The following is a 25,214-nucleotide window of genomic DNA, read 5'->3' on the forward strand; positions in this document are numbered from 1 at the left end:
TTTCGTAATACTTTCAACCGACATCCCCCCCTTATTTGTTCAAGGTATGGTGGTTTTACCCCTTTTCGGCTTTCAGTATGTCATATTGTATATCTTTAATGAAAATCGCATGAATGAGATGAATTTCTAGTAAATTTCAATGATATTCTTTATTATTTGACAAAATACCATGCATCTGAATGAAATTGTTTACTCTTTGAAAAAGCGCGCCTTCTTTTACTTTAATTTACCTCCCTTTATTTCACGTAGCAACACAAATAAAAAACTGCCAATTTTGCTGCATATCAATTTTTCAAATTGGGAGAAACTCAAGGTGTTCCAACAATTTGATAGTATTAAAAAAAAATAATGAAAGGATGGCATGATTACAAGTTTGAACCATGACGACACTGAAAATCGAAAATTCACGCATTTACCTATCATATGACGATACGATGAGGTGATAAACTTGGCAATTAATAATTTACCTGATTCATTATCATATTCACATTATGTTGATACGTCTTAGTTCGTCTGTGCTAGCTCATTTCAAACAAGCAAAACAATTACAGCATCATCCGTTTTTCTTTACCGATCGCCTCTAGTCAGAAGAGCGCACTGTTTACAGGAGAGGAAGTATTTTGTCACCAGTTCGCGCACTGGCATGCATGGCAAGAGACGCTGACTTTGTCGACTCAAAAATTGAGTTATCACTCTTTGGTAAAAATATCTACAGAAATATCCACAAAATTTGTAAAAGAATTAAGTGATCACTCTTTGATGATAATATTTACATTAGTGGCAAGGTTCCGGTGCAAAAAATAGTTGGCATGCATTTTGTAGCCGGACACAAGGACACAATGATAAATTATAAATATTGAATATAATAATTCAGTTTAAAGGCTTAATTTAATACAAATGATCGTTTTCTAATGTAAAATGACACAAATGTAAATTTTATTTAGATACAATTTTCTGATCTTTTCAAATTATACTGTAATTTCGTATTGGCATTGTGAAGGCACCGGACACATCCATCTAGAACACCAATATTAATATTAAATATTCAAATAATTCCTGTGTAATGATGTGCGTTATTCAAGACAGAGAGTTAATCGTCTGTACAACTTTATACCCTTCTGTGAAGTATGTAAAAAGACACACTTGCTTTGGCATCGCAACTTTTACTGTACTGTACTTTCAATTCGCATTGCGCAGGCGCATGCAAAAATTAACATTCTAGCGATTTTTACACAAATCTTTTATTATCAATTTGCTCTGGGTTTTCAACCTCATTGTTTCGATTGAGAATATCACTGATTTGTATAGTAATATATATATATATATATAATACTATACAAATCCTTGATAATATAATGTCGATATATATTAAACAAAAAAAATGATTTAGTTGAAGCTGCGAAGAGATTAATTTTCATTAAAGTATATATATAATATGTGTCTTCGTGGTTCAAAACAGATATTAAAATATAACTTCTTTAGTGAGCTTTGTAGACCTGTACATGTTCCATTAACAACTTTTATGCAATTATAAATGTGTTTAAAATATATTCGGATGTGCCTTGTGTTGTTGAGGCCTGATGAAAGACCAAAACGTTACGTGTCCCTGTATCGCCGGACACAAAATGCATGCTTATTATATTTTGCACCGAAAATCTGAAATCGAATTGAGTAATCGATTTTTGATACTAAAAGTTACAGAGATATCCACAAAATATGTAGACATACATTTAACGATTGTGTCCTGTCCCGTGTCGTGAAGATTTTTACTGAATCTGGATTTGTTTGGCAAATGACGCATGAATAGCAAGAGACGCTGATTTTGTTGACTCACCACAATTGTCCTGTTCCGTTTGAAGTGATGCAAATCCTTCAGGCTTTAGTTCTTGGTTCGTTTTATATAATTATTGTACGAGTTATACACCAACACCATATTAAACGTGTGAAAAATATTAAACTCGCTGGTTTTGAAAAACTTCAACTCACAAGAATCGCCTTATGCTAAATATTTTGGAAAACCACACATGGAAATCAAAACGGAGTTGAAAGGTAATCAAGATCATCTCAGAATAAATGTCCTACAGGAAGTTGGAAAACATGTATTTTGAGTGTTTTGGGTTTTTTCGTTTTGTTTACGTTTTAGCTTGTTTTGTGGCTTGTTTTGTTTGGTTTTCTTTTAACTTTACTTTGTGTTGTTTTGATTTTATCTATTTGGGGGGGGGGGGGGGGGGGGGGGGGTGGTGTATTTGTTTTCATTAAATTATAAAATAAACAAAGAATCTTGCAAAATGTGTGTAATACATGATGTAGTTATAAACAATAGTTACATTTTGTTTAGTCGTCCATCTGGAATGATAATATTTAAAAACATTTTTTACATGAAAAATAGATTCATTAGTTTTCAGTCATTTGTATTATGAATACGTCACATGATTAAAACTTGGTGTCCACGTGATCGAATTTTTCATCCTGCGTACCTCCATTGCCAACAGCGAGATGATATTCCTGACTTTTGCTTGGTTCAGATGCTTCAGTTTCTTTTGAACAGCATGAACAGTTTAATTCTTTGTCAAATGTAGGGGATAACGGGAAATATGAACAACAATTTATTTTCTGAATGTATTTTGTAACGTAAGGATATTCGTACATGACGGGTTTCATGGTTCCACCTGATTTAGTGTATAAACTTTCTCGCCATTTAAGAATTCCTCGCTCTTCTAATGTCCCTAAAAGAAAAGAAGTTACCAATTTCGCAATATATGAAATGTATAGATATATGCTGATTACTATAGACATAACTGAAAATATAAAATTCATATTCAAGTTAACGTCTTGAAACAAAAGGATTGAGCAGTTGTCAATATGTTATTATTTAATTTTTCCCAAAAATTATTGTTTCATGGATTATTTGGGATTCACATTCTGGTAAAAAAAAATCGAAGTTCCTATATGCCGTTACAAATTTCAGTTTTTTAATCTATCTTTTCTTAATGTTCTTCCAATGAAGAGATAATAAGGAAAGGCTATGGTGCTAACAAACGGTAGGTTGATCCCGGTGTATGTGTTTAAGAGTGTTCCACCCCAAGTAAGAACATCTGCAGAGGTTAATATGGCTATTCGTATGTTTGTAAATTGTATTTAGTTTATATGTTGTTGTCTCTATTCAATTCATTCAGAACTTGACAACTATAACCCTTTGAGCGCCATGTCAGTCGTTCAAGACCGTCCGCCGTGATATCATTTCAGGGTAACATGTGTCTTTGTGCTGCTGTCTCATTTATGCCACGTTTTTCATATTATTCACGTCATGTATTGATTTATTGGGCCGACTGCTTTGGATCTAAAGTTAAGGACACAAAAATAATCTAAGCTGCTCGACATTATAATCGCATTGTTCTCTTAACTTGGATGATTCCTAAAAGATGCTATAATCACCCTTGTAAACCGATATTATAAACTGTATTTCTCATCACAATGACCAATAGATAATATATTAATGTGACCATTTTCGGGCACTTTTATTTCTTTTAGAAATAGTATCATTATGTGACCTACCTGGAACCAAATTATCCAGTATAAAGCCAAGTACTCCACCAACAAACATGGCTGTGCCCAATAATACTTTTAAAACTTGATCTAAATCCTCAGATCCTGTAAAAAGAAGTTTGAAATCATCAGTTTTTAAAATGATATATTAAAAGATTAATTTGTGACTGCTGAACAGGAAGAAAATACCCACAAATATGTAAATTTATCGCTATTTTACGAATTTTTCCTTTTATCTTGCTGACTGATAATTTCCGTTCTCAGTGGAGTCGAGTGATATGAAAACGGAGTCGAGTGATATGAAAATTATCGCTAGAAACTAAGGGAACACGTGCCGTTGTCTTCATAGGTAAAATAGCGATAAACAGATTATCATTGGTCATCTCAACTCGATTGCTTTTCTCACTCTCGCCGTACCGGCTCAAGCGAGAAAATCAATCTCGTTGAGATAACCAACGATAATCTATAAGTATACAGTAGTCCGTTTTTGATAATATTATGAGTAGAGATACACACACAGTTTTTCCACAGAGATATTCACGAAATATGTAGACATATAAAGTGCTCAATCTCTGACAGTATATCTACAAAGATATCCACGAAATATTTAGACGCATAGAGTAATCACTCTTTGGTTAGATATTTTCAGCGATATCAACAAAATAGGTAAACGTATGGAGTGATCATTTTTTGATGATTTATTAAAAGAGATACCAACAAAATGTAAAAACGTATAAAAGGTATTTGATAATATAGTAACAGAGATATCCACGAAAATCTGTAGACGTTTAGAGTGATAATAATATGAACATAGATATATCCAATAAATCTGTATACTAATAGAGTAATCAGTGTTTGATAATATTTACAGAGATATCCACGAAATATGTATACGTAAAGATTTATCATTCTTTGATAATAATAAAAAAAAGATAACACAATGTGTATACTCATAGGGTAACCAATCTTTGATAATTTTATATTTCAAAGATATCCACAAAATCTGTAGATCTATAGAGTGATCAATAATATAAACAGAGATATCAACAAAATGTTTATAGAGTAATCAGTCTTTGATAATAATATTTTAACAGAGATATCAACAAAATCTATAGACGTACTATAGAGTATTCTGTACTTGGTAATAATAGGTACAGAGAAATCAACAAATTTAAATCTTGTAGATAGTGTGACTTGAAAAAAAAATGTTTTGGAAACGCTGAAATGATATATAAAAGATAGTGAACCAACTGTATAAAAATGGGAATAAGAAATCAAAATCTTGAGAGGTAGAGAAGCAAAAGTAATGTACATCTTTGTGTTCAACTACACATACATGATATACTTATCACAGACTTATTGTTTAAAGTTTATATGGCAATAAACATTTGAATTTGAATTTGAAAAAAAGTGATATCTCTCTTGATTAATATTTATTCGTTTATTATTCCTGTGTGAAATCCATTTTCCATCATGTATGTTTCATATTAACTAGTATAATTTTTGAACCACAGAGCTATAATAATGATATAAATTAATCATGTTTTGAAATTCTTAAAAATGTGAACTTTTCATTTATCAAAATCGAAGTTTTTTTTAAATTTAAGAGAGATAACCGTAATTCCTCAATGTACTGTGTAAACAATTGTAAGAGAAGTTTTTTTTCCTTTTAAGATTTTTTCACTAATGTGTGAATATGTTAGCTTATATTAAATAGTTACATTCATGATTAGAATATTTATTTATCAGGAATTGACGTCCGGGTTAAACATTACCAATCATATACCGGAAGTTCCAGTGATTAGCCAATGAGGACACGACGATCAAAATACTTACCAGTATCAATAGCACTTGTATTTTCACTCAACCATTGAGGAATCATTAATCCAAGAATCATAGATATAGCAAGAATTGTTAAATTTCTTGTAGATGAAAAATCTATGAACTGCAGGACCGAAATTCCAACAGCCGCCACCATACCAAAGACGATGGTTAAAGTCCCACCAATTATAGGATCTGGAATCAGTGTCAATACTGCACCAAATTTACCGATAATACCACCAATGAGAAGTATTAAACCTGCAACCTGGAAAACCCGTCTGCTTGCTACCTGAAACACGGGAGTAAATACCAACATTTTACAAATTTCATGTAAAGTTTCATCTTCACTACTTTCTTTTTACCCTACCTTTCCGACAATAATGATATTACTAATGATTTTTAGGAATAGTTTGCTTTAAGTGCAAATGGTTAATTGGTGCATAACTGTTTTCTGTCAAATCGCAAATTTTACATGCATATCAGGACGAAAATATGTTAATGGCATATACATATCTTTATATACTCTGATGTATGTACTAGAACGACACCGAGTCGGATTTTTACGTGGTATACATGTATTTATTACAAGGTATCAGTCCACAGGGAGATATGTTACCCAAACCGGACACATAATGTCATTATTCTAACGCTGAGTCAACCAGTTTTTTCTATAAGTCTTTTCGTGTTTTGCTGGACAGAAGAAAATATTCATTTTGGATACTTTGGTTTGAACTAGACCGGGAAATGTGGACTGAATGGTTAATGGGAAATCCAACAGACTATATTGATCTAGGTTCTTCTAAGTCAAGTTGCTGATTTCTTTTTTTCTGTTTTATTTTGTTTTTTTTTACTTTTTGCTAAAATTCAATGTTAACTGCTCTGAGAGTGAGTTCACTGAGAATATTAATAATCTTATCTGACTTAAGTTTTTAGAAAAAAAGATAAAACCTTCGTGATTCCAATTGCTCCAATATTTCCACTGTATGATGTAGTTGCATGTCCAGCACCAACCATACCCGATATAATACTGGAGAAACCTTCCGCGGCTATGCCTCGGTTAATTGCATGTGGTGGTGGTGGAGATGCATTAGATATGCGTGCTGCGGCGAAATAATCTCCAACTGATTCTATGACTGACGATAAAGTTGCGCCTAACATCCCTACAAATCCTGCAGCCGACACAGTTGGGATTCCAAATCTGACTGAGAAAAAAAAATTGTTATATTTTCTACAATTAAAGAAATATTTTGACTAGCAGCTTGATCAACTGAAAGCAAACATTACAACAACTAGCATTTTACCGATTTGGAAGATATTTTAAGAACTAAATTTTACCGACCACCATAAAAAATTAACCTAAGCTCTCAACTGGACACCATCAGGAAAGAGAAACCCAAGCCGAACTTGTATCACCTGGAGGAGAAAAGTTACGAAAGAGGTACAAGGCATTCGCTACACCTGGGGCAAGCTTACCATGTGGCATGGGACAATGAAGAATGGAATATACTTGTGGAAGTCTTCGGGATGAAGCAGCTAGGTCAGTAATTACATTTGACCGAACATATATTATTTTTGTTGAAAGAGGAAATGAAATGAGATCCTGCTAAAAGCCTTCTAAACACTTGGTTTTAGTAACCTATACTTACAAGGGTATGGAAAGAAGAACCAATCAATATCTGATACAACAGCAAGTCGTGAATCTGTTCTCGCTTTGTATGCTGGTAATGTAGAGTTATTTGGTAAAGTATCCGTCACCGTCAAAATATAGGACAGAAGCCAGCATATACCAACACTAAGCAGTACCTGTTTTATTGGTGAGAGAGTTATTGTAATTATAACATGTTTCACACACGTACAGCAGAAATATGTAAGAAATAAAGAGTCAATCTTTCAAACAGCTAAACAGTAAAACTGCAATGAGTCACTTACTTACTCCCTTTTTAACAAATCAATTGAAACATAAATATTATTTGTTTGGCCTTGCCAGGTTGTTTATTTTATACGATCAGTAAAAGTTATAAAATTTATCTATATTTTATACGATCAGTAAAACTCTTATAAATTATAGGACTTTTTCATAAACCAAATAACTTTTTTATAACTGTTCAATTTTTTCAATCCATTTAAATCATTTGTATTCAACAATTATGTGTTTAGAATTAGGTCAGTTGTTTAAGTTTGAACTTTTATTAGTTTCGTAAGTACTGAAGAATGACACCTGATGTTGCAAAGAATTTTTTTTTTTAAAAGTGATTAATATTAAATGTGCCCTTAAAATAAACTAGTACACACATACTTGTATATATCGATGTCTCTTTGGTTATTTGTGTCGTTCAGTTTGCTGGTTTATTGAAGTATACTTCATATACCATGTATATATTAGTAAGCTTAGCTTTAGTTGTTAATTTCTGTGTCATTTGGTCTCTTGTGGTGAGTTGTCTCATTTGCAATCATACCATATCTTCTTATTTTTATATTAGGTATAAAAATATATTCTTCGATAACATTCCTTCATAATCAATGCATATATTCAATAATTGCTAGTATGTTTATATGTTAGATAAAATATGTTACTATTATGTGTAATGTACTAGGCGATCCGGCTTCCTCCGACACTGACTGTTACGATATAGCCTATAGTGCTGAAAGTGGCGTTAAACACCAATAACCAATCAATAAATCAATCAATTGTCTCGAGAAAGGACTAAATAGCTATGTAGGGTAAAACATAAACAACTTACTGGCATCAGTTGAAAAACTGGATATCTGAACACGTAACATTTCCTCTTCAAATTAAAGCCAAGGCAAGGAACTCGGACACGTCCAAGAATCAAAGTGAAAAATCCTATTAAAACCAACGTCCTGTAATAATAAATGTGTGTTTCAAAAACGAGTTCTGAAATATGGAAATATTCTTACGATTTTATTACTATTTGAAAAAATAATATTTAGCATTATTATATATAAGTTGGAGGAATTGATTAAACAACATCGTATATATATATACTGATCATATTTCTGTATCAACGTGAAGAAAAATATGTTAAACTAGACACACCCGCGACATCGCGTGTCCGTGACTGAATCAAAGTACCTACGCCTTATTTTTAGTCTGGATTTTAAGTATTCGTATTGTCATCTGATAAAGTCATGCTGATTATAAGGTGCACAGTTTTCTCTACTTTCAAGATCTTTCTATTTGAACCCTAGTAACGGTTATATATAAAGTTGAATTATTTGATTCGTCGTTTTTACGTCATGCCGGCTACAAATTGGAGCTCGTTATTTTAGTAGCATAGATACTTAAATATTTCAAATGATTTCCAATATGTATATTATATTGTATTGGTAGATGAACATATCATTAAATTTTAACTTTTAACATTTAATCAGAACAACGTAAGAACTACCGTTCGTCTGTTAACTATTTCAATCTAATTAATATGTCGCTCTGTCGTAACTTGCGTCAAAGATCTAAGAAGGCCATATTAATGAATGAGGGTGTAAATGAAGAGTGCATAAAAAACACAATTCAGTTAAAGATCAAACTTACAACATTGCTATTCCCCAGTGTCGTCTGTTAAAATCAGCCGCGACAGCAGTGAGGGAAAGTCCTATTAATGATATAGTTGGAGCTATTGTTAGAGGTCCGATGTATTTCAACATTAGACCCATAATGCCAGTACATCCTAGAACGACTTGAATCACTGATGCAAGCATCAAATTTCCCTGAATCTGCATAATAAAATGTTCCTTGTATTAGTTTATTACCATTTAAAAGCAACGGGTTTTCTTGAAAGGATAAAGAACATTTTTGAAACGAGGTTTCGGAAGCGTGAGGCTTATTTTTGCATTTCTAACGGGTGGTTTAAAAAAGGCAAAACAAAATAACAATGCAAAGTTCTCGTACTTTTATTTGATTCATAGAAAGTTCGTACATTTAGACCTGTAAATGCTAAATGAGATGTAAAATCGAGGATTAAAATAGTACATATTTATTTATTAGATAGGTAATGTAATCGAAATGTCCAACTGTTTTATAGCTGTCAATGGAGACAAATCACATCAGAAATTTTAAGAAAAAAAAATGAAATTACAGGGAAATGACGGCCATCAAAAATGAGCAAAGACTAAAACAAATATTCAATCACAATGTTGATTAGAATTTTACTACCAATCATTTAAGTTAAAAGCTTGTTTGTTGCAGTTTATGCTCTCTGCATATTAACTCCCAGGTTTTCACAAATTTTTACTTGGTAGTGTAAGTTTTTCTAGTAACAAGTATGCTTATTGTTCTGGTGAAGATAATTTACTGGGAAAATGAAGTCATTTTGTTCGTTGAAAATTCTACTTTTTAAGTCGATCAAATAATTCAATTCATCTGTCAAGTTCACTGGAATATCTGAAATGTTAGAAATCACAAAAAATAAGGATTAATGATTGAAAGAATTAAACATTGGTCATTCAATCTCCCTCTAGTAAACAGCCAAAATATTTCAAATAAACTATTCCTAGTCTTACAAATCTATGGAGCTAATCTTGAAACAAATACCAATACCAATCGCTATCCATACAAACCTCTCTGAGTCTGCTCTGCCACAACTCATCTTTCTGATCCTGGCTCATAAAAGTCGTAATATTTGTTTCATTTGCTGCTGGAACTGAAATAATAATTAAAAATAAAACAAACATGTTTTCATTCCTGTGTATTGATTGTTATGGCAAGTATAAGTGTATTTATGTTCCTCCCTAATAGCAGTGTATCATTAGGTTTACAAATTGGTATCCTTTTCCTGATAAAACATAAATGATAAATAAAGAAGCGCTTTAAGCAGTTATTATTTACCTTTTTTGATAAACGACGGGTGCCATATGTGGAACGGGAACTGATTACCCTATATACCATATTTTGGTGGGTTTTTGTTGCTCAGTCTTTAGTTTTCTATGTAATGTCTTATAGACTTGTTCGTCATTTCGTCGTTTTTTTTTGTTATTTTTTGCCAGTGCGTTTTTAGATTTTCTTCCGACTTATGAGATTTAAATGTTCCTTTGGTATCTTCCGCTCTTTTTCACTTGAATACCCTTGCTTGGTTTGTAAGTCTCAGTTAATTAAATAATTCCACCTAAAGAGTGAAAATGTTCCACTCGCTTTTTTGCATTGACATTTTCTGTTGACATATCGAATACCATTACTATTATAATTCTATAATACAATTCTTACTTTCAAGACTTGTTGGACATTTCCATTTTTCTAGAGACATCATGGCAACGATTGGAGCAATGAAAACATGCGACCCTCCTTGTATTATTCCTAATCTGCAAGAGGAAACATACAGCCATGAACATTAATTAATTTATATACAATCAGAAACTCTGCACTTATTCATGTGTATGTAATTGATTAGTAAAATATATTTTCATTTTGGTTGTAATCATCGTCATGATCGTGGTGACCCGGAGAAGTTTGGTGCGGTGACCCTGTAGATAGTAGCAAGGATGATGGCAATAGATTCGCATCATGGAACATCATGGAAACGTATAATTTCAACTTTTTATTGTTTGAATGTCAAAACGAGAATATTTTTTTTAAACAAATTGCTGTTTAACAATGTTTTCAATATTTTCTTATTCATCTTCCGTAATACAGCTGTTCAAATTCTTTAAAAATCGTTCTTTGTGATAAAATTTGTACCTCTAACTAGTATCTTCTCCGAAAAGTCATTTTAACAGTTCTTTTAAACAAAATGTGAAATTAAATTCATATTTTTGTTGGTATCCGCCCATGAAACAAAACAAAAATTGTTTTCCTCTTTATTGAAAGCCGTATGATGACTAGTAATGGTTCACATCCGATTGTCCGATAGTCTTTATTGGATAGTTGTCTGTATGGCAATTCACATCACTTGTCCTTTTATTTATGAAGTTGTTCCTGAGACCAAACATGGTCAAATGCCTCATTTTGCATTCGACGTTGAAGTCAATCATTATTCATTTGAATTAAATTAGTGATTTTGATTAAGAAAAATTTCACTATAAGAACTGAATGCTTCTTTTTGTAATTTTACGGGGTGTAAAAGCTTTGATCGCAGTACATTTTGATTGAAACGTAGAGCTATAAGGAATTTGGTTGTTATATATACATTCCTTACCGACTTTGATATATACCAGATTGGACCATACAAGTTTTAAGCGTTGTAAACAATATTTTATACATCATGATGTCATGTTATGTAATTGTAATTGTATATACTGCATTTATCATGCTTTATCTTGAAATAAGTTTTAATTGCTGGAAGACCCCCTTCCAAATTATTGTAATACATCATTTTGCATCAATCATAATATCTTGTTGAAAACTAGATACCGTGATTCAATCGGGCGAACGCACTAGTGTGTATATGGATATTTCGTGATTATTAATATGTTATTCATTTATCAATTATTTTAGTTATTTTATCTTACTTTAATCACATTTTTTTTGTTATTGTCCTTTAATTTTATTACAAAAGTTTTGTAGAGTCAATTCATCTTCATTGACGTTAATCAAAGTTTGTCTTTATTCTTGTTTCTATTATTGAATCAGAAAAGGAAAACAAAAGTAATTTATACTAACGGAAAGTTGACGAACAAATGCATTCTATATTTTCTACAAACAAACAGTAAAGTTACATACTAATAAAACTTACCTTACCCCAAACGTTGTTTGTAAAAGTGTAGCAAGCCCACACATAAACATAGAGATACTTAAAAGTTGGGCTATGACATTGGCTTTTTCTTGTGCTGGAAATAAGTCGGTACATAACTTGTCCCCGAGAATAAAAGGTATGGACAAAGTACTTCCAATGCATAATATTGCTTGCTGAAAAGATATAAACAGATTTTATCCCTTCATAACAATATTTTTTTTGTATTTGCAGACCTTCGTCGCTTTCTGCAGCAAAAAACAGTAACGCTCACATGATGACAAATACACGTCTCTAATATCAATTCTAACAAAGCATTGCATATTTGAAAATTTCATAATCAAACATTAAATTAATCACAGTTGTTATTTTTCTGATACTTTGAATTTTTCAATATGCTGAATGAAATCAAACGTTAGACTTTATCAACCAACGGAACGAATGGAAGACAACTGTCATATTTCTGACTTGGTACAGGCATTTTTCCGAAGTAAATGATGGGTTAAACCTAGTTTTATAGCTAGCTAAACCCCCACTTGTATGACAGTTGTTTATGTTTATAATTCCGCCATAGCATGGAAGTATTATATTGACAATATAATACTTCCATGGTCCTAGTGACAAAATTGGAGAAACCCAAGCAGACATAATAGGTTAGTGTGACAATAATTGGTATCCAGCAGCCAAAACTGTGTAAACAATCATCACAGACATACAACACAACTGTCTAAACAATTCAAACAAACATTCAAATAAATCTAATAAATACGCCAACAAAAATTGTATGTAGTTGATAGTAAATTTGATAGAGGCGCAAAAAAAAGATTTTGCATTTGATGGTACATACAGTATATAGAATACCCTTTATCGATAATGTACAAATTAAGTAACACATAAAGACAAGGGTAAACTAAATGAAACAATACTGTAAAAACCTCTTGTGTTCGAATCGCACCCTCTGGACCCACCTGCACCAGGAACGCCCAGACCAAACAAAAACCGGATGGCTGGATGCATAAATACCGAGTCACGTCAAGAGTCATACGACAAAACGTATATCTATCTATTTTTTTTATATATATAGTTTTCAATTTCAAGATGTAAGCCATATATAGTGAAAAGCAGCCAAAGTCAGATTATCTAAGATTTATACTTCATATAAGGGTACGTCGAACAGTTTCGTTGAAATGACAGTCAATTGTCTATAAAAAAAAAGTTGTATACAAAATAATCTGCCCATCTTCATACAAACTTTATAGAAAGTTTGGTAGATTTGAGTTGAAATTTGTAGCAGGAGTTGATTACAAAGAAAACAAGTCAAACAAATAGATCAGTAGCTATACAAGTGTGTTGTGTCTAATATTATCATCTTATGATATCATTTCCTAATCGGATATAGAACTCAAATACACTAAGATAACAATTGATAATTGGACCAACTTGAACTTCCTGATAAAGTGTAATAGTTTTGATAAAACTGACCGAAAAGAACAACTTTTAATGTTTACATCTGCTTTTCAACAGAAAATTACACTAGAACTTAAACAATGGAGATATTTTAATTTGAAAATGTGTAGCTATAAATCTGTGTCAATGTTTTAAAGTTTGAAGACAATTTTGAAAATTATATAAACCCAAGTCTGAAAAAGGATAAACAGAACTTCCTACACAATTGAGATATCAACTTCGATAATATTATTAAATATTTTATCGCATTTAACCCCGTATCTTGTTTATTGAAACCATATATATAGCTAAAATTAGTTTGTCAGCCTGAAACTGGTTGTTACGCAAGCATGATTCGTTCACGATAACAAATCAAATCAAATCAAATATTTTATTGCCTTATAAACTTTACAGTTTGTGACCAACATGTATTAACACAATAAACATATATACATACATATCAAACAAACACAATAAAAACAGCATCAAAATTTATAAAAACAAACAAGTTGTTAAGAGTCCCCTGCCCTCAGTTCTAATGACTTTTTCAAGTAGGATCCTAACTTATTTGTTTGTAAAGGCGTTGATGGATTTAGTAAATAATGAATTTTTTCTTCTTCATTTAAATTATTAAAGTTATTATTTTCAGTACATATGTGTTCAAAAAAGGCATTTCTTAGTGTTTTATTATAATCACAATAGTGTAAAAAAAGTTTCTCATCCTCTAGTATTTTACATTTATGACAAAGTCGTTCCTCTCTTGGGATTTTAAAATATCTCTCCTTTTCAATTAAGAGGGAGTGATCACTTAGTCTAAATTTAGTGATCAATCTCCTTATCTGAAAATTAGATATATTTAGATAAGATTCTAGTTTGCAATCCTTTTTAAGTTTTTTATATAGATAAAATTTACTTTTATCATCAATGTTTTCAAATTTAGTTTCAATTAAAACTTCATATCTATTTTTCATTTTTAACTTTATATCGTTTTTTATTTTATTTACATCTTTTATGTCCTTACAATTAGAAAAAATATTAAGGTCAATATTAGTCTCTTCAATAATATTATTTGCATATGTATACCATGAATAAGTTCCAGTCAAATCTAGAGACTGTGCTAGAGAAAAGGCTTCCTTTATCAATGGATTAATATTATTATGATAACAAAATGTATGGTAAGAAAGAAATACGTCTAACTCAAGTCAAAACATAGCATGTGAATATCCGTTTTACTTTTTAATTCACACTATATACACTATTACTTGTTACATAATTCAACTAAGACCCACTTGTTACATAATTCAACTAAGACCCACTTGTTATCAGGAGCAAATATGGAGAACTGTTCATTATGTAATAGTTAAACCCCAGTAAGAAGTAATTATTCGAACCAGACTTTTTGTGAAGAAATGGGATGATCTGAGCGCGAAGAAATTTTACATTCCTTCCTTCGACGTACTTTAACTCAAATAATTACTTCTTGTAGTGCTTTAGCTTCTATATGTTCGGGTAATTTTCGGTCAAATATGCATATGCGAGTGAGGAACTACCGACCAGATTGACTTCATTCATGATATTGTGATTCAGAAGAACAAAATGACATGAACAGATTTTTTCAACTCTTATTACAATAAAGTACTATAGTAAGTCTGAAATGAACCGTAGTCTGAAACATATTTACATTAATGGTACCCAAGTTACTGCACCAGATGCGCATTTCGACGATTAATGTCTCTTCAGTGATGAACCAGGCTAAAATATTTAAAATCCAAAACCTAATACAAACGTTAAATAGCTGATCCTAAAGTAAAGAACGCCTTTGGTGTAATGTCCCCTACGTAACAGTTTTAAACTTATTATATTTGACAATAAATAGAAATATTTAGCATTTTTCATCGAGTACCAATTTTTTACCACTTAACAATGCTGATAAACCTTTTTTTCATATCACTCACTATTTCCTTTTTTTTTTAATGTCACAACCATTCTAAATAACTGAAAATAATTGTATATATATTTCTTAAACGTTTGAATGTTAAAATATGATGCAGATTTATTTTTCTACTTTTTTTCAACTAAAATTAAAGACAAAATGAGATAGAAAGTGAAAGTTGAAATATGAATATGATAATAAGAATCGACAGTTGAAGATGTTTAACAGAATATATACATGACATACAATGGGGTTAAAGAAATAAGACCCACATAAAGACCAGAAGCAGTTTAATAATTCTACACAAACAGTAGAAGAAAAATCAAAGAGAAGATGGTTAGGTCATTTTACCTTGATTAAAAATCGAAAATGATCACGATGTAGCTGTAAATTTTCGTTCTTAGAGATTGCTATTTTTCTTTGTTTTATTTTTGTTTAAATGTCGACGTCTACAATCCCATCGATCTACTTTCCAGAACATACCGTAACTGATTTAGTGTTTAAGCTGTTCCCATCCTGAATGTGCATGAATATTTGTCGCGAATCGAGTAACGATAGTGTATTATGAAATTCAAAAATACTGTAGTAATTAATGTAAAAATGGACAAGGAACATGATGAAATGAACATGAAAAAAAATGGATATATTAATAAGAATGGGTACGATTTGAATAATAATAATAATAATAATAATAATAATAATAATAGGAAAATTTTAGGTAATTTGGATATACCCTATGAATACTGCTTTTTTACACACATGTTAAAATAGAAAAGAATTAACGGTAAAAGTATGAAAGACAAATATAAAGAAGATTTAAATGAAAACTATAAAATGATATATGTTATCGTTATTGTATTTTGTGACTAATATAAAGTGGTTTACAAAAATTAAAAAAAAAACTAGACCAAAAATACTTACAGAAAATCTTAAATGGGGAAAATGTAGGTCTTTCTATCAAAATAAACTTTCATTTTAAAAAATGGACTTTTTTCAATATATTTTCAACATATTCTTGATGGCTTAAGGAAAAAAATCATTTTTGGTTAATTCTTACCTGAAATGCAAAAATAAAACACATATGAGGAGAAGGAACATCTTCAACATGAAAGAAAACGTCGTTATCCTGTGCACCCATGTTTGTTTTGTACCTGGACAGGTATTAATAGTTAATAAGGCCATGCTTATGTGAAGAACTGTTATATTGTTCAAACATAGGAATAGCAAATATTTATGTCTCTAAGATAAATAACTTAATGTGAATGACTTTGATCTAAAGTTGACCATAGGGTGAATTTGGGCATAAAATGTCAATAGCATAAAAATCAACAAAATTTAACCACGTTAATTCAAAGATCTATTGATATAAAATGTGACTGACCTATTCCAGGTGTACATAAATGTATAAATAACATGTGTTGGCTCCAAACGGGATCGAAAAACTAATTATATGTCAGTCTATACATTATCCCATACCCATTTGTCTTTAGTCTAAACCAATTGGATCGTTCTTTGTTACAGTCTTTCACTCATGCAAGGAAAGGACGACAATGCGTATACAAAAAAAAACTTTTACACGTATGCTTTTTGGGCTTACGTAGAAATATATGTAACAAACAACGCGGCCTCCGTCTATAAATTATAAGTGCAAACGGAATATGGTATAAACTAATGCACTTTGACAGTTAAAGAATTATCGTGATGTTACAAATTAGACATCCGTGTACTAAAAACTAAATACTCATATTGCCAGGCATATAAGTAAATACTTAACATAGCACATGCGTTCGGATGTTGTTATAAAAGTCTTAGATTTAAAAAAAAAGTTATGAAAAATTATGTTTGAGTAGTAATATTCATTCAGGTAGAAATCTATGATGTATTGTGATAGAAATTACCTGGTTTTCGTCGTACTACCGTTAATTAAAATGTATTATGATAGAAATTACCTGGTTTTCGTCGTACTACCACCGTTAATTAAAATATGTTCGAAAAGAGGACAATATAACACTTTTGGAACACAAGCATTGTGAATGTGCCATTGTTCTGAACATGTTCATGCAGATAGATCAATACTATTTTTCTCATTTACACTTTCTTCTTATCTACTATAATTTTCAAGAAAATAATCAAAATCTAAAATTTCCTTATAAATAACTACTTCTTACAGTAACCCAACAATAAATTCTCCAAATTCTCCAATTGGCATGAAAATTTCATAATAGATAAATATTTACCTAATCATCACTCTAACTCTCTTTCACGTTTGCTCTAACTGCTTTAGTTTTTGAGATGTAAGCCAAAATACTGCATTTGACCCTTATGTTTTATTTTTAGCCATGGTGGCCATGTTTGTTGATGGATCAAAACTTCGGATACAATTTTAACCTAGATACCCTAAGGAACATTTATTTAAAGTTTGAATGTATTTGGCCCAGTAGTTTCAGAGAAGAAAATTTTTGAAATAGTTTACGACGAGAGACGACGAAAATTACCAAATAAGTGGCAGCAACCCAACAATGGTTTGTTTGATTTGTTTGAAAATTTCAGGGCTGGTAGCTCCTGACCTGTTTAACATTTTTACCCCCTGTCAGATTTGCTCTAAACGCTTTACGTTTTGATATATAAGCAAAAAACTGCATTTGACCCTTATGCTCTATTTTTAGTCATGGCGGCCATGTTTGTTGATGGATCAAAATTTCGGATACAAATTATAAACTAAATACCCAAAGGAACATTCATTTAAAGTTTGAAGGTATTTGGCCCAGTTGTTTCAGAGGAGAAGATTTTTGAAATAGTAAGACAGAAAATTACCAATTTAGTGGCAGCAACAATCTAATTAAAATATAGATCTCGGATTTCGTTATACTACGTTATACCAAGGATTTGTATAGTGAGATCTCACTATACAAATCCTTGGTTATACTACATACGAAGATCTAACAACTACCCGTATAAGGTTTCACTTCTGAAAGATTTTGCATGTGACTTTTTCAACCAATCAGAATTCTAGTTATCCAATCTGAACAGCGCACGCGGAACATATTTACTTGAATGAGGTTCATTGAAAGGTCCCGAGGGTATCCAAAAAATAAAAACAATGGGACTTAAAATTTATCGCTTCGATTGTTAATCGTTTGGAAATAGTTTTTAAATCTCTTTCGTCGTCATATTGTAACTATAGCCATGAATATTTGAAATATGTGACGTTTGTCAAAGTTTTCAGATGTGCCTCATATGCTTTATGACTTGAGGTCGGATCGTAATCGTGGAAATTAAAGAGTACAGTAAACACTGTTAAACTGTACACTATAGCACTGCCAGAGGCGGATCCAGGGGGGGGGGGGGGGGGGGTGGCTTCCGGGGGTTGGAACCCCCCTTTTTTTTGACGATCAATGCATTTGAATGGGGACATATAGTTGGAACCCCCCCTCTTTATCCTGGGTTAGGAACCCCTCCCCCTTTTATAAATGGCTGGATCCGCCCCTGACTGCTTCCCTCTGCCAGACGTGGATCAAGGATTTTGATAAGGGGGTGCAAACTATGCATAGTTTGAATGGGACATGTAAAAAGTCTAAGCATTGATAAACCATACATATATATGTTTAGCGCCACAAGCACCCCCCTCGGCTTGCATACAAGAAAAAAAAACTTTTTCATCCTAGCCCCATAAAAATCAAATGGTAGCTCCCTTAGTCCAAAATGAAAATTCTAGCTTTTTTTACCTTTTAATCAAATTTTTAAAATTGAAAGCAATAAACTAAATTATCAATAACCTGTCATTTTTTAAGATCAATATATACTTGACATAGAAGGGCTGCAGAAGTCATATGCAGAATATAGTGGCCCTATTGCTTCAAAGTGTCTGCAAAATAGACCAAAATCATAAATAATAAATCATGAAAAAGGTCAAGGTCAGAAAAAAATGCCTGTGTCGGACATGTTCACCTTAAAATCATTCCATACACCAAATGTAGAGGCCTAATTGCTAGTTTGAGAAATAGACTTAACCACAACAACTAAAGATTGAACCATGAAAAAGAGGTCAAGGTTCGATGAAAACTGCTAGTCCAAAATGCATATGTACATCTAACAATTATTCTATACACCAAATATAGTTGACCTATTGCTTATAGAATCTGAGATACAGACTTGACCATAATACATTTGTAAAGTGAAAATTTCAAATGAGAAAAAAAAGCATAATTTTTAATCAAGCAGTCACTGAACCATAAAAATTAAGTCAAGGACAATGGACATTTGTTGGACAGAAACTTAGTGACTACACATATAAGGTACACAAAAATGTATCTGTGTACAAGGTATAAAACATCCAGGTCATCTATCTTCTGAAATATCAAACTTTATTCAAATAGTTTATGCTGCTGCACGATTATGCTGATTGTAATCCCTAAGTGTCACATTTTACAACAATGGTCTCAGGTGACACAAAAACTATTTCATTAAATTCAATCACATTTCATGTGCCTGTACCAAGTATAAACCCTGTTGTATACTTGTAGTACATGTTGCATGGCCTATAGTTTTTATTTTTTTATTTTTAGAATTGTGTATTAAATGCATATGACAGATCTATATAAAATAGATGTGGTACATTTTTGTACATGCAGTGATGTGATGTACATGTACATGAATGATTATCACAGACACAATGAACAAGATATTTCTGCTGAATTTATTCACTACTTTTATAGACACATTAAAGACTAGAGCTTGACATATTGCATAGACAATTGCCTTTCCTTCTATTGAAGCCTTATATATACATGTAGGTTGCATTCTAGATGTCATTTAATTATTTTTTGCTATTTTAGTTGCTGTCGGTCTATTACAAAGCAGGGTTATTATTCACATCACATAAACATATTCTTGTCCTGAATATGCATATTAATTTGCCACTGGACTGTAAGCAGCTATCCATCATCATCATCATCATCATCATCATCATTAACATATATATAAACGTTTCATGTATAGTATCTCTTCTTGTTCATATGTAAACTTTGACCTACTGCTTTATATACATTGTGTAGAATCTGAGAAATGGAATTAACCACAATATATATTAATTTGCACAAAAAAATAACCTTAATCACTGATGGGTAAAATGAGGTTGGGGTCACATGAACACCGTCTTTTATTTTTACCTAATGTATATACCTTAATTTTTTATTTAGATATCTGTAGACTTATAAGTTGAAACAAGAGTGCACACGCTGAAATGTCTCGCCTACTATACTGACCATTGATTTTATGTTGATAGTCCTACTTATAAAGTTTTACTACAAGTATCACATTAACATTTATGATCCAAGAAAATGAGGTCAAGGTCAGATAAACCAAGGCGGAAATACATGTACACCTTTAATACAATCATTCCATACACAGAATATAGATGACCTATTGCTTGTAGTATAAAACAAACAGACCAAACCATGGAAATTCCATATGGACCAATGAACCATGAAAATGAAGTCAAGGTCAGATGATACCTACCAGACATACATACATGCATACACCTTACAATCATTCCTTACACCAAATATAGTTGACATATTGCTTAAATTTTAAGAGAAACAGACCAAAACACAAAAACTTAACATTGAGCAATGAACCATGAAAATTAGGTCAAGGTCAAATAAAACCTGCCAGACTGATACATGTATGTACATTGTAAAATATTTCCATACACCAAATATAGTTGACCTACTGCATACAGTATTAGAAAAACAGACCAAAACACAAAAACTAAACTATTAACACTGAACCATGAAAATTAGGTCTCAGATGACACCTGCCAGCTGGACATGTACACCTTACAATCATTACATACATGTACGCCAAATATAGTAGACCTATTGCTTATAGTATCTGAGATATGGACTTGACCATGAAAACTTAACCTTATTCACTGATCCATGAAACAAAATCTGAACTTTTTTTTCAAGTAGTCACTGAACCATGAAAATGAGGTCAATGACAATAGACATATGACTGACGGAAACTTCATATCATAAGGCATCTATATACAAAGTATGAAGCATCCAGATCTTCTACCTTCTGCAATATTAAGCTTTTAAGAAGTGAGTTAACGCCGCCGCATCACTATCCCTAATTACACAAAATTTAGATTATTTTTTAACTTTTGTGATAAAATGGTGATATACATGTATGTGGTCAGTTGATACAACATTTTACAATTTTCATGCATCTTGGGACTCGCAAGTTTTGAAAATGATGAGTCCAGGACTCGCCTTAGTGAGAACCCGGGGCTCGACAAAAAATTGAGAGACAAGTTGAACCCGTCTGACATCACATGTACATGTAAACCTTTGATCCCATACATGTATACCAAATATAGTTATCGTATTACTTATAATATGCCACAAATTCACTTGATAAAATCACTACACATGTAGTTTTTTAAGGAGCACTGAACAATGAAAAGGGAATAAGGACAATGGACAAATGTCTTGACAGAAACTTCTAAACATAAGGATTCCTTATACATTATCATGATTATGATTTTAAGAATGACAAATCCATGATTTCTACCCTCTGAAATATAAAACTTCATATAAATAGTAAATGTTGTTGTCCGATTAGCATTTCATGTTTTGCATGTCTTGTATTCTGAAACTTTTGTCACAGACAGGACATAACTGGAGACCTTGGAGGAATTAAGCCTACTTATACATGTTATAAGCCTCATGGTGATAGTCAGTAATTTATCTGGAGGAAAATGAACAAGGAAGATACAAAAAGTGAAGGTAGTCTTCAGTTCCAGAACAGACATAGTTGTCAGAATTTTTTTTTTTTAATTATCTGGTTTATCCGTTCAAATAAAGACAGAAGAAATCTATCTATTACTAAAATATAACTGTTCTGAACTGCATTTTATTTAATGAACATATAGCACTGTCAACATGTACAATGTACCTGACAACAAACAAGCAACAATCTTTTAGTTCACAAGTACAACAGCTTGATCCATATGTGATCCAAAATGTGCAGAATGCTATTATGGTGGGAGGTTCAAATTCACTTTATACTTCTCTACTTTGAATATTATATCCTATATCACCTTCATTGCTGGTGATCATCATGTCATGTACATGTAGAACTTATTTTTAAACTTCTATTGGAAACCAAATTGGTCAAATTTGTCTTCATAACGAGTTGAAAATATGGAATGTACGCAAATGGGAATGGCACATTTTATCTGCGATTCGTCCTAAATTTCAAGATGAATTTCAATGAAATCACGGCATCGTCAACAATTATGCAACTGTATCTCATAGTCTCAATAATCTAAACATAGTTCTAAACCAGTCATGCTTTCCTTACCCAATGAATGGATTTCATTGAAACTTTTAACATGTATATTTGTTCCCTTTTTCTATTTTTGTCAGTAACTTTTAGAGTTCCCTATTGCATAACATGTAATTTGCCATATCAATATGAATGGAAGTAGACGTTTTGTATCTGAATCTCCTAAGCCATTGATTGGATGTCCATACAACTACTCTTATAACGTTTTTGAAGTAGGTTACTCTACTCAGTTTTTCTAGTTTACTAATTGTACTAATATACTAGTAGTAATACTACCGTAACTAGCCTCTTTTAAAAGTGAGGCAAAATATATTCGCCGAGCGGTGAGACAGGAAAAAATTTTCGGCGAGGGGATTTGGTCCGCTCAAGGCCCGCAGAAAATTGGAAAGAATGACGCAAAATCGTGCATTCTGAGCGTTTCCCGGACCCTTTCTTAATTTAAAACGCAAGTTTTGTTTTAATTATTTTTTCGACAATATTCTGGTCTCAAAGCAAAATATATAGATTCAGATTAAGACTTTTTAGTTTTTAGGGGCAACATCAAAAGACCGATATGTAGGATAAAGCAAAAATCATAATTCACATAGTCAAGTCTGTGGCTGCTGTTTTAATTGTTTTTATTATTGAGTTTTGGCTTGCAGGAAAACGTATTATGCCTGTCAATTATGCTTTTTTTCAAATTTTGTTAAGAGGGCTGATTATCATTGATATAACTATGTGAATTTAGTTTTTGTCTCGCCTTGACGGAGTCAAAAAGCGAGACATAGGTATGCTGTTTCCGGCGTCGGCGTCAACAATGTATTAGTTTGTGATTAGGTCTAATTCATGGTGAACCACTAGTGGTAGGTCAATGATATTTGGTATGGAGTATGTATTAGCATTGGCACATCTCATTACCATGGAGATTATTTGGCCCCGCCCCCTCAGTCAAGGTCTATTGACTTTGAAACTTTGCTTCGTTTACATGTATTAGTTTGTGATTAGGTCAGTTTATGGGGAACCACTAGTGGTAGGTCCATGATATTTGGTATGCAGTTGTATAAGCATTGGCACATCTCATTTCCATGGAGATTATTTGGCCCCGCCCCTCATTCATGGTCTATTGACATTGAAACGTTTGCTTAGTTTTCATGTATTAGTTCGTGATTATGTCAGTTCAAGGGGAACCGTTAGTGGTAGGTCAATGGTTATTGGTATGCAGTTGTATAAGCATTAGCACATCCCATTTCCATGGAGAATATTCGGTCCAGCCCCCTCAGTCATGGTCTATTGACTTTGAAACTTTTGCTTAGTGTACATGTATGAGTTTGTGATTAGATCAGTTTAAGATGAACCGCTAATGTTAAGTCAATGATATTTGGTATACAAATGTGTTGGCATTTGCAAGTCTCGTTTCCATGGATTATATAGCCCCACCCCCTCATCATGGTTCATTGACTTTGAAACTTTTACATAGTTTACAAGTCAATGTTTGTGTTTAGGTTTGTTGAAAGGGAATGACTTATGATAAGTCTATTGTATTTGGTATGCAGTTGTATTAGCACTGGCACATCTTATTTCCGTGGAGATTGTTTTACCATGTACCTTCAGTCATGGTTCATTGACTTTGAATATTTGCATAACTTACATGTGAAACTATTGCTATTTTAATTTCAACATTTGCATTATCAAAAGTACAAAAAGGCGAGACATATCTCTGCGTTAACAGTTTATTATAACACATTTCAATAACAACTTGATGCAGTTCCTAACTGGGATAAAAGGGTACACTAAGGGTAGCCTCAGGAAAACTGTTCTTAGTCCTCATTGCTACATGTTTGTGTAGTTTTAATATGTATACCGGCTGATTAATGTCGGATCTGCCTTTTCTGGTCTTGCATTGTGTTTAGACTTTGGTGTAATATTTTTGTGACTTTAAAATTTATTCACAGTGCAATACTTTAAGTACCGCTTAAGTCGACGCTAGGGGCCGTCTTGATCTTGTTGTAGGGTATGAATGATTCGTTCTTTGTTGAAGACCCTTTAGCGACTTTCAAGATGAAGAACAGGAATAAAAGCCCTGTTCATTGATAATTTGTATTTTTTCTATGTACTGTGTGCGATGTTGTCCCATGCACATATACTCCATATCTCTTCATTTTCTATTTTAGGGACTGAACACGGCTTAATACAAGTTTATCTCTTCAATGTAAAAGGTCATATGGTAATACATTATTTTCTTTTTAAATGATTAGAATCCGGGAGATTGGGTTGTCTCACTTTAATTTAATCCATGTCAGCTTTTTAGTTTAATTTACAGAAAATAGAGCCAGTTTTGTATTCTTTAATATAAAGTTTAATTTTCCATGAAAAAACGACAAATTTATCTATGTCCGGTAGCATCGTATCTTCTCAAAACATTTTCTCGAACAATATCTGGACATCAGTGGGCA

The 25,214-nt window shown here is 32.2% G+C and overlaps 1 protein-coding gene across 3 annotated transcripts in view; it reads right to left on the bottom strand.

Moving 5' to 3' along the window:
• The window catches only part of LOC127735514 (solute carrier family 23 member 2-like), a 40,970-nt gene that overhangs the window by 14,850 nt on the left and 906 nt on the right, over positions 1-25,214 (bottom strand). The window contains exons 1-11 of one of the 3 annotated variants that reach the window (XM_052245697.1): positions 16,487-16,578; positions 12,054-12,226; positions 10,589-10,683; positions 9,946-10,028; positions 8,921-9,102; positions 8,109-8,229; positions 7,014-7,170; positions 6,316-6,569; positions 5,383-5,656; positions 3,556-3,651; positions 2,280-2,726 (exon numbers count right to left, since the gene is read on the bottom strand). In XM_052245697.1, the coding sequence (XP_052101657.1) occupies positions 2,434-2,726; positions 3,556-3,651; positions 5,383-5,656; positions 6,316-6,569; positions 7,014-7,170; positions 8,109-8,229; positions 8,921-9,102; positions 9,946-10,028; positions 10,589-10,683; positions 12,054-12,226; positions 16,487-16,567 (1,809 nt within the window). In that variant the 5' untranslated portion in view covers positions 16,568-16,578 and the 3' untranslated portion in view covers positions 2,280-2,433. Of the gene's footprint in view, positions 1-2,279; positions 2,727-3,555; positions 3,652-5,382; positions 5,657-6,315; positions 6,570-7,013; positions 7,171-8,108; positions 8,230-8,920; positions 9,103-9,945; positions 10,029-10,588; positions 10,684-12,053; positions 12,227-16,486; positions 16,579-25,214 lie in introns of those variants that run through there. The other 2 variants (XM_052245695.1, XM_052245696.1) reach the window with 2 other exon arrangements.

This window comes from Mytilus californianus, unplaced genomic scaffold (assembly GCF_021869535.1).
Source record: "Mytilus californianus isolate M0D057914Y unplaced genomic scaffold, xbMytCali1.0.p SCAF_3, whole genome shotgun sequence".
Lineage (NCBI taxonomy): Eukaryota > Metazoa > Mollusca > Bivalvia > Mytilida > Mytilidae > Mytilus > Mytilus californianus.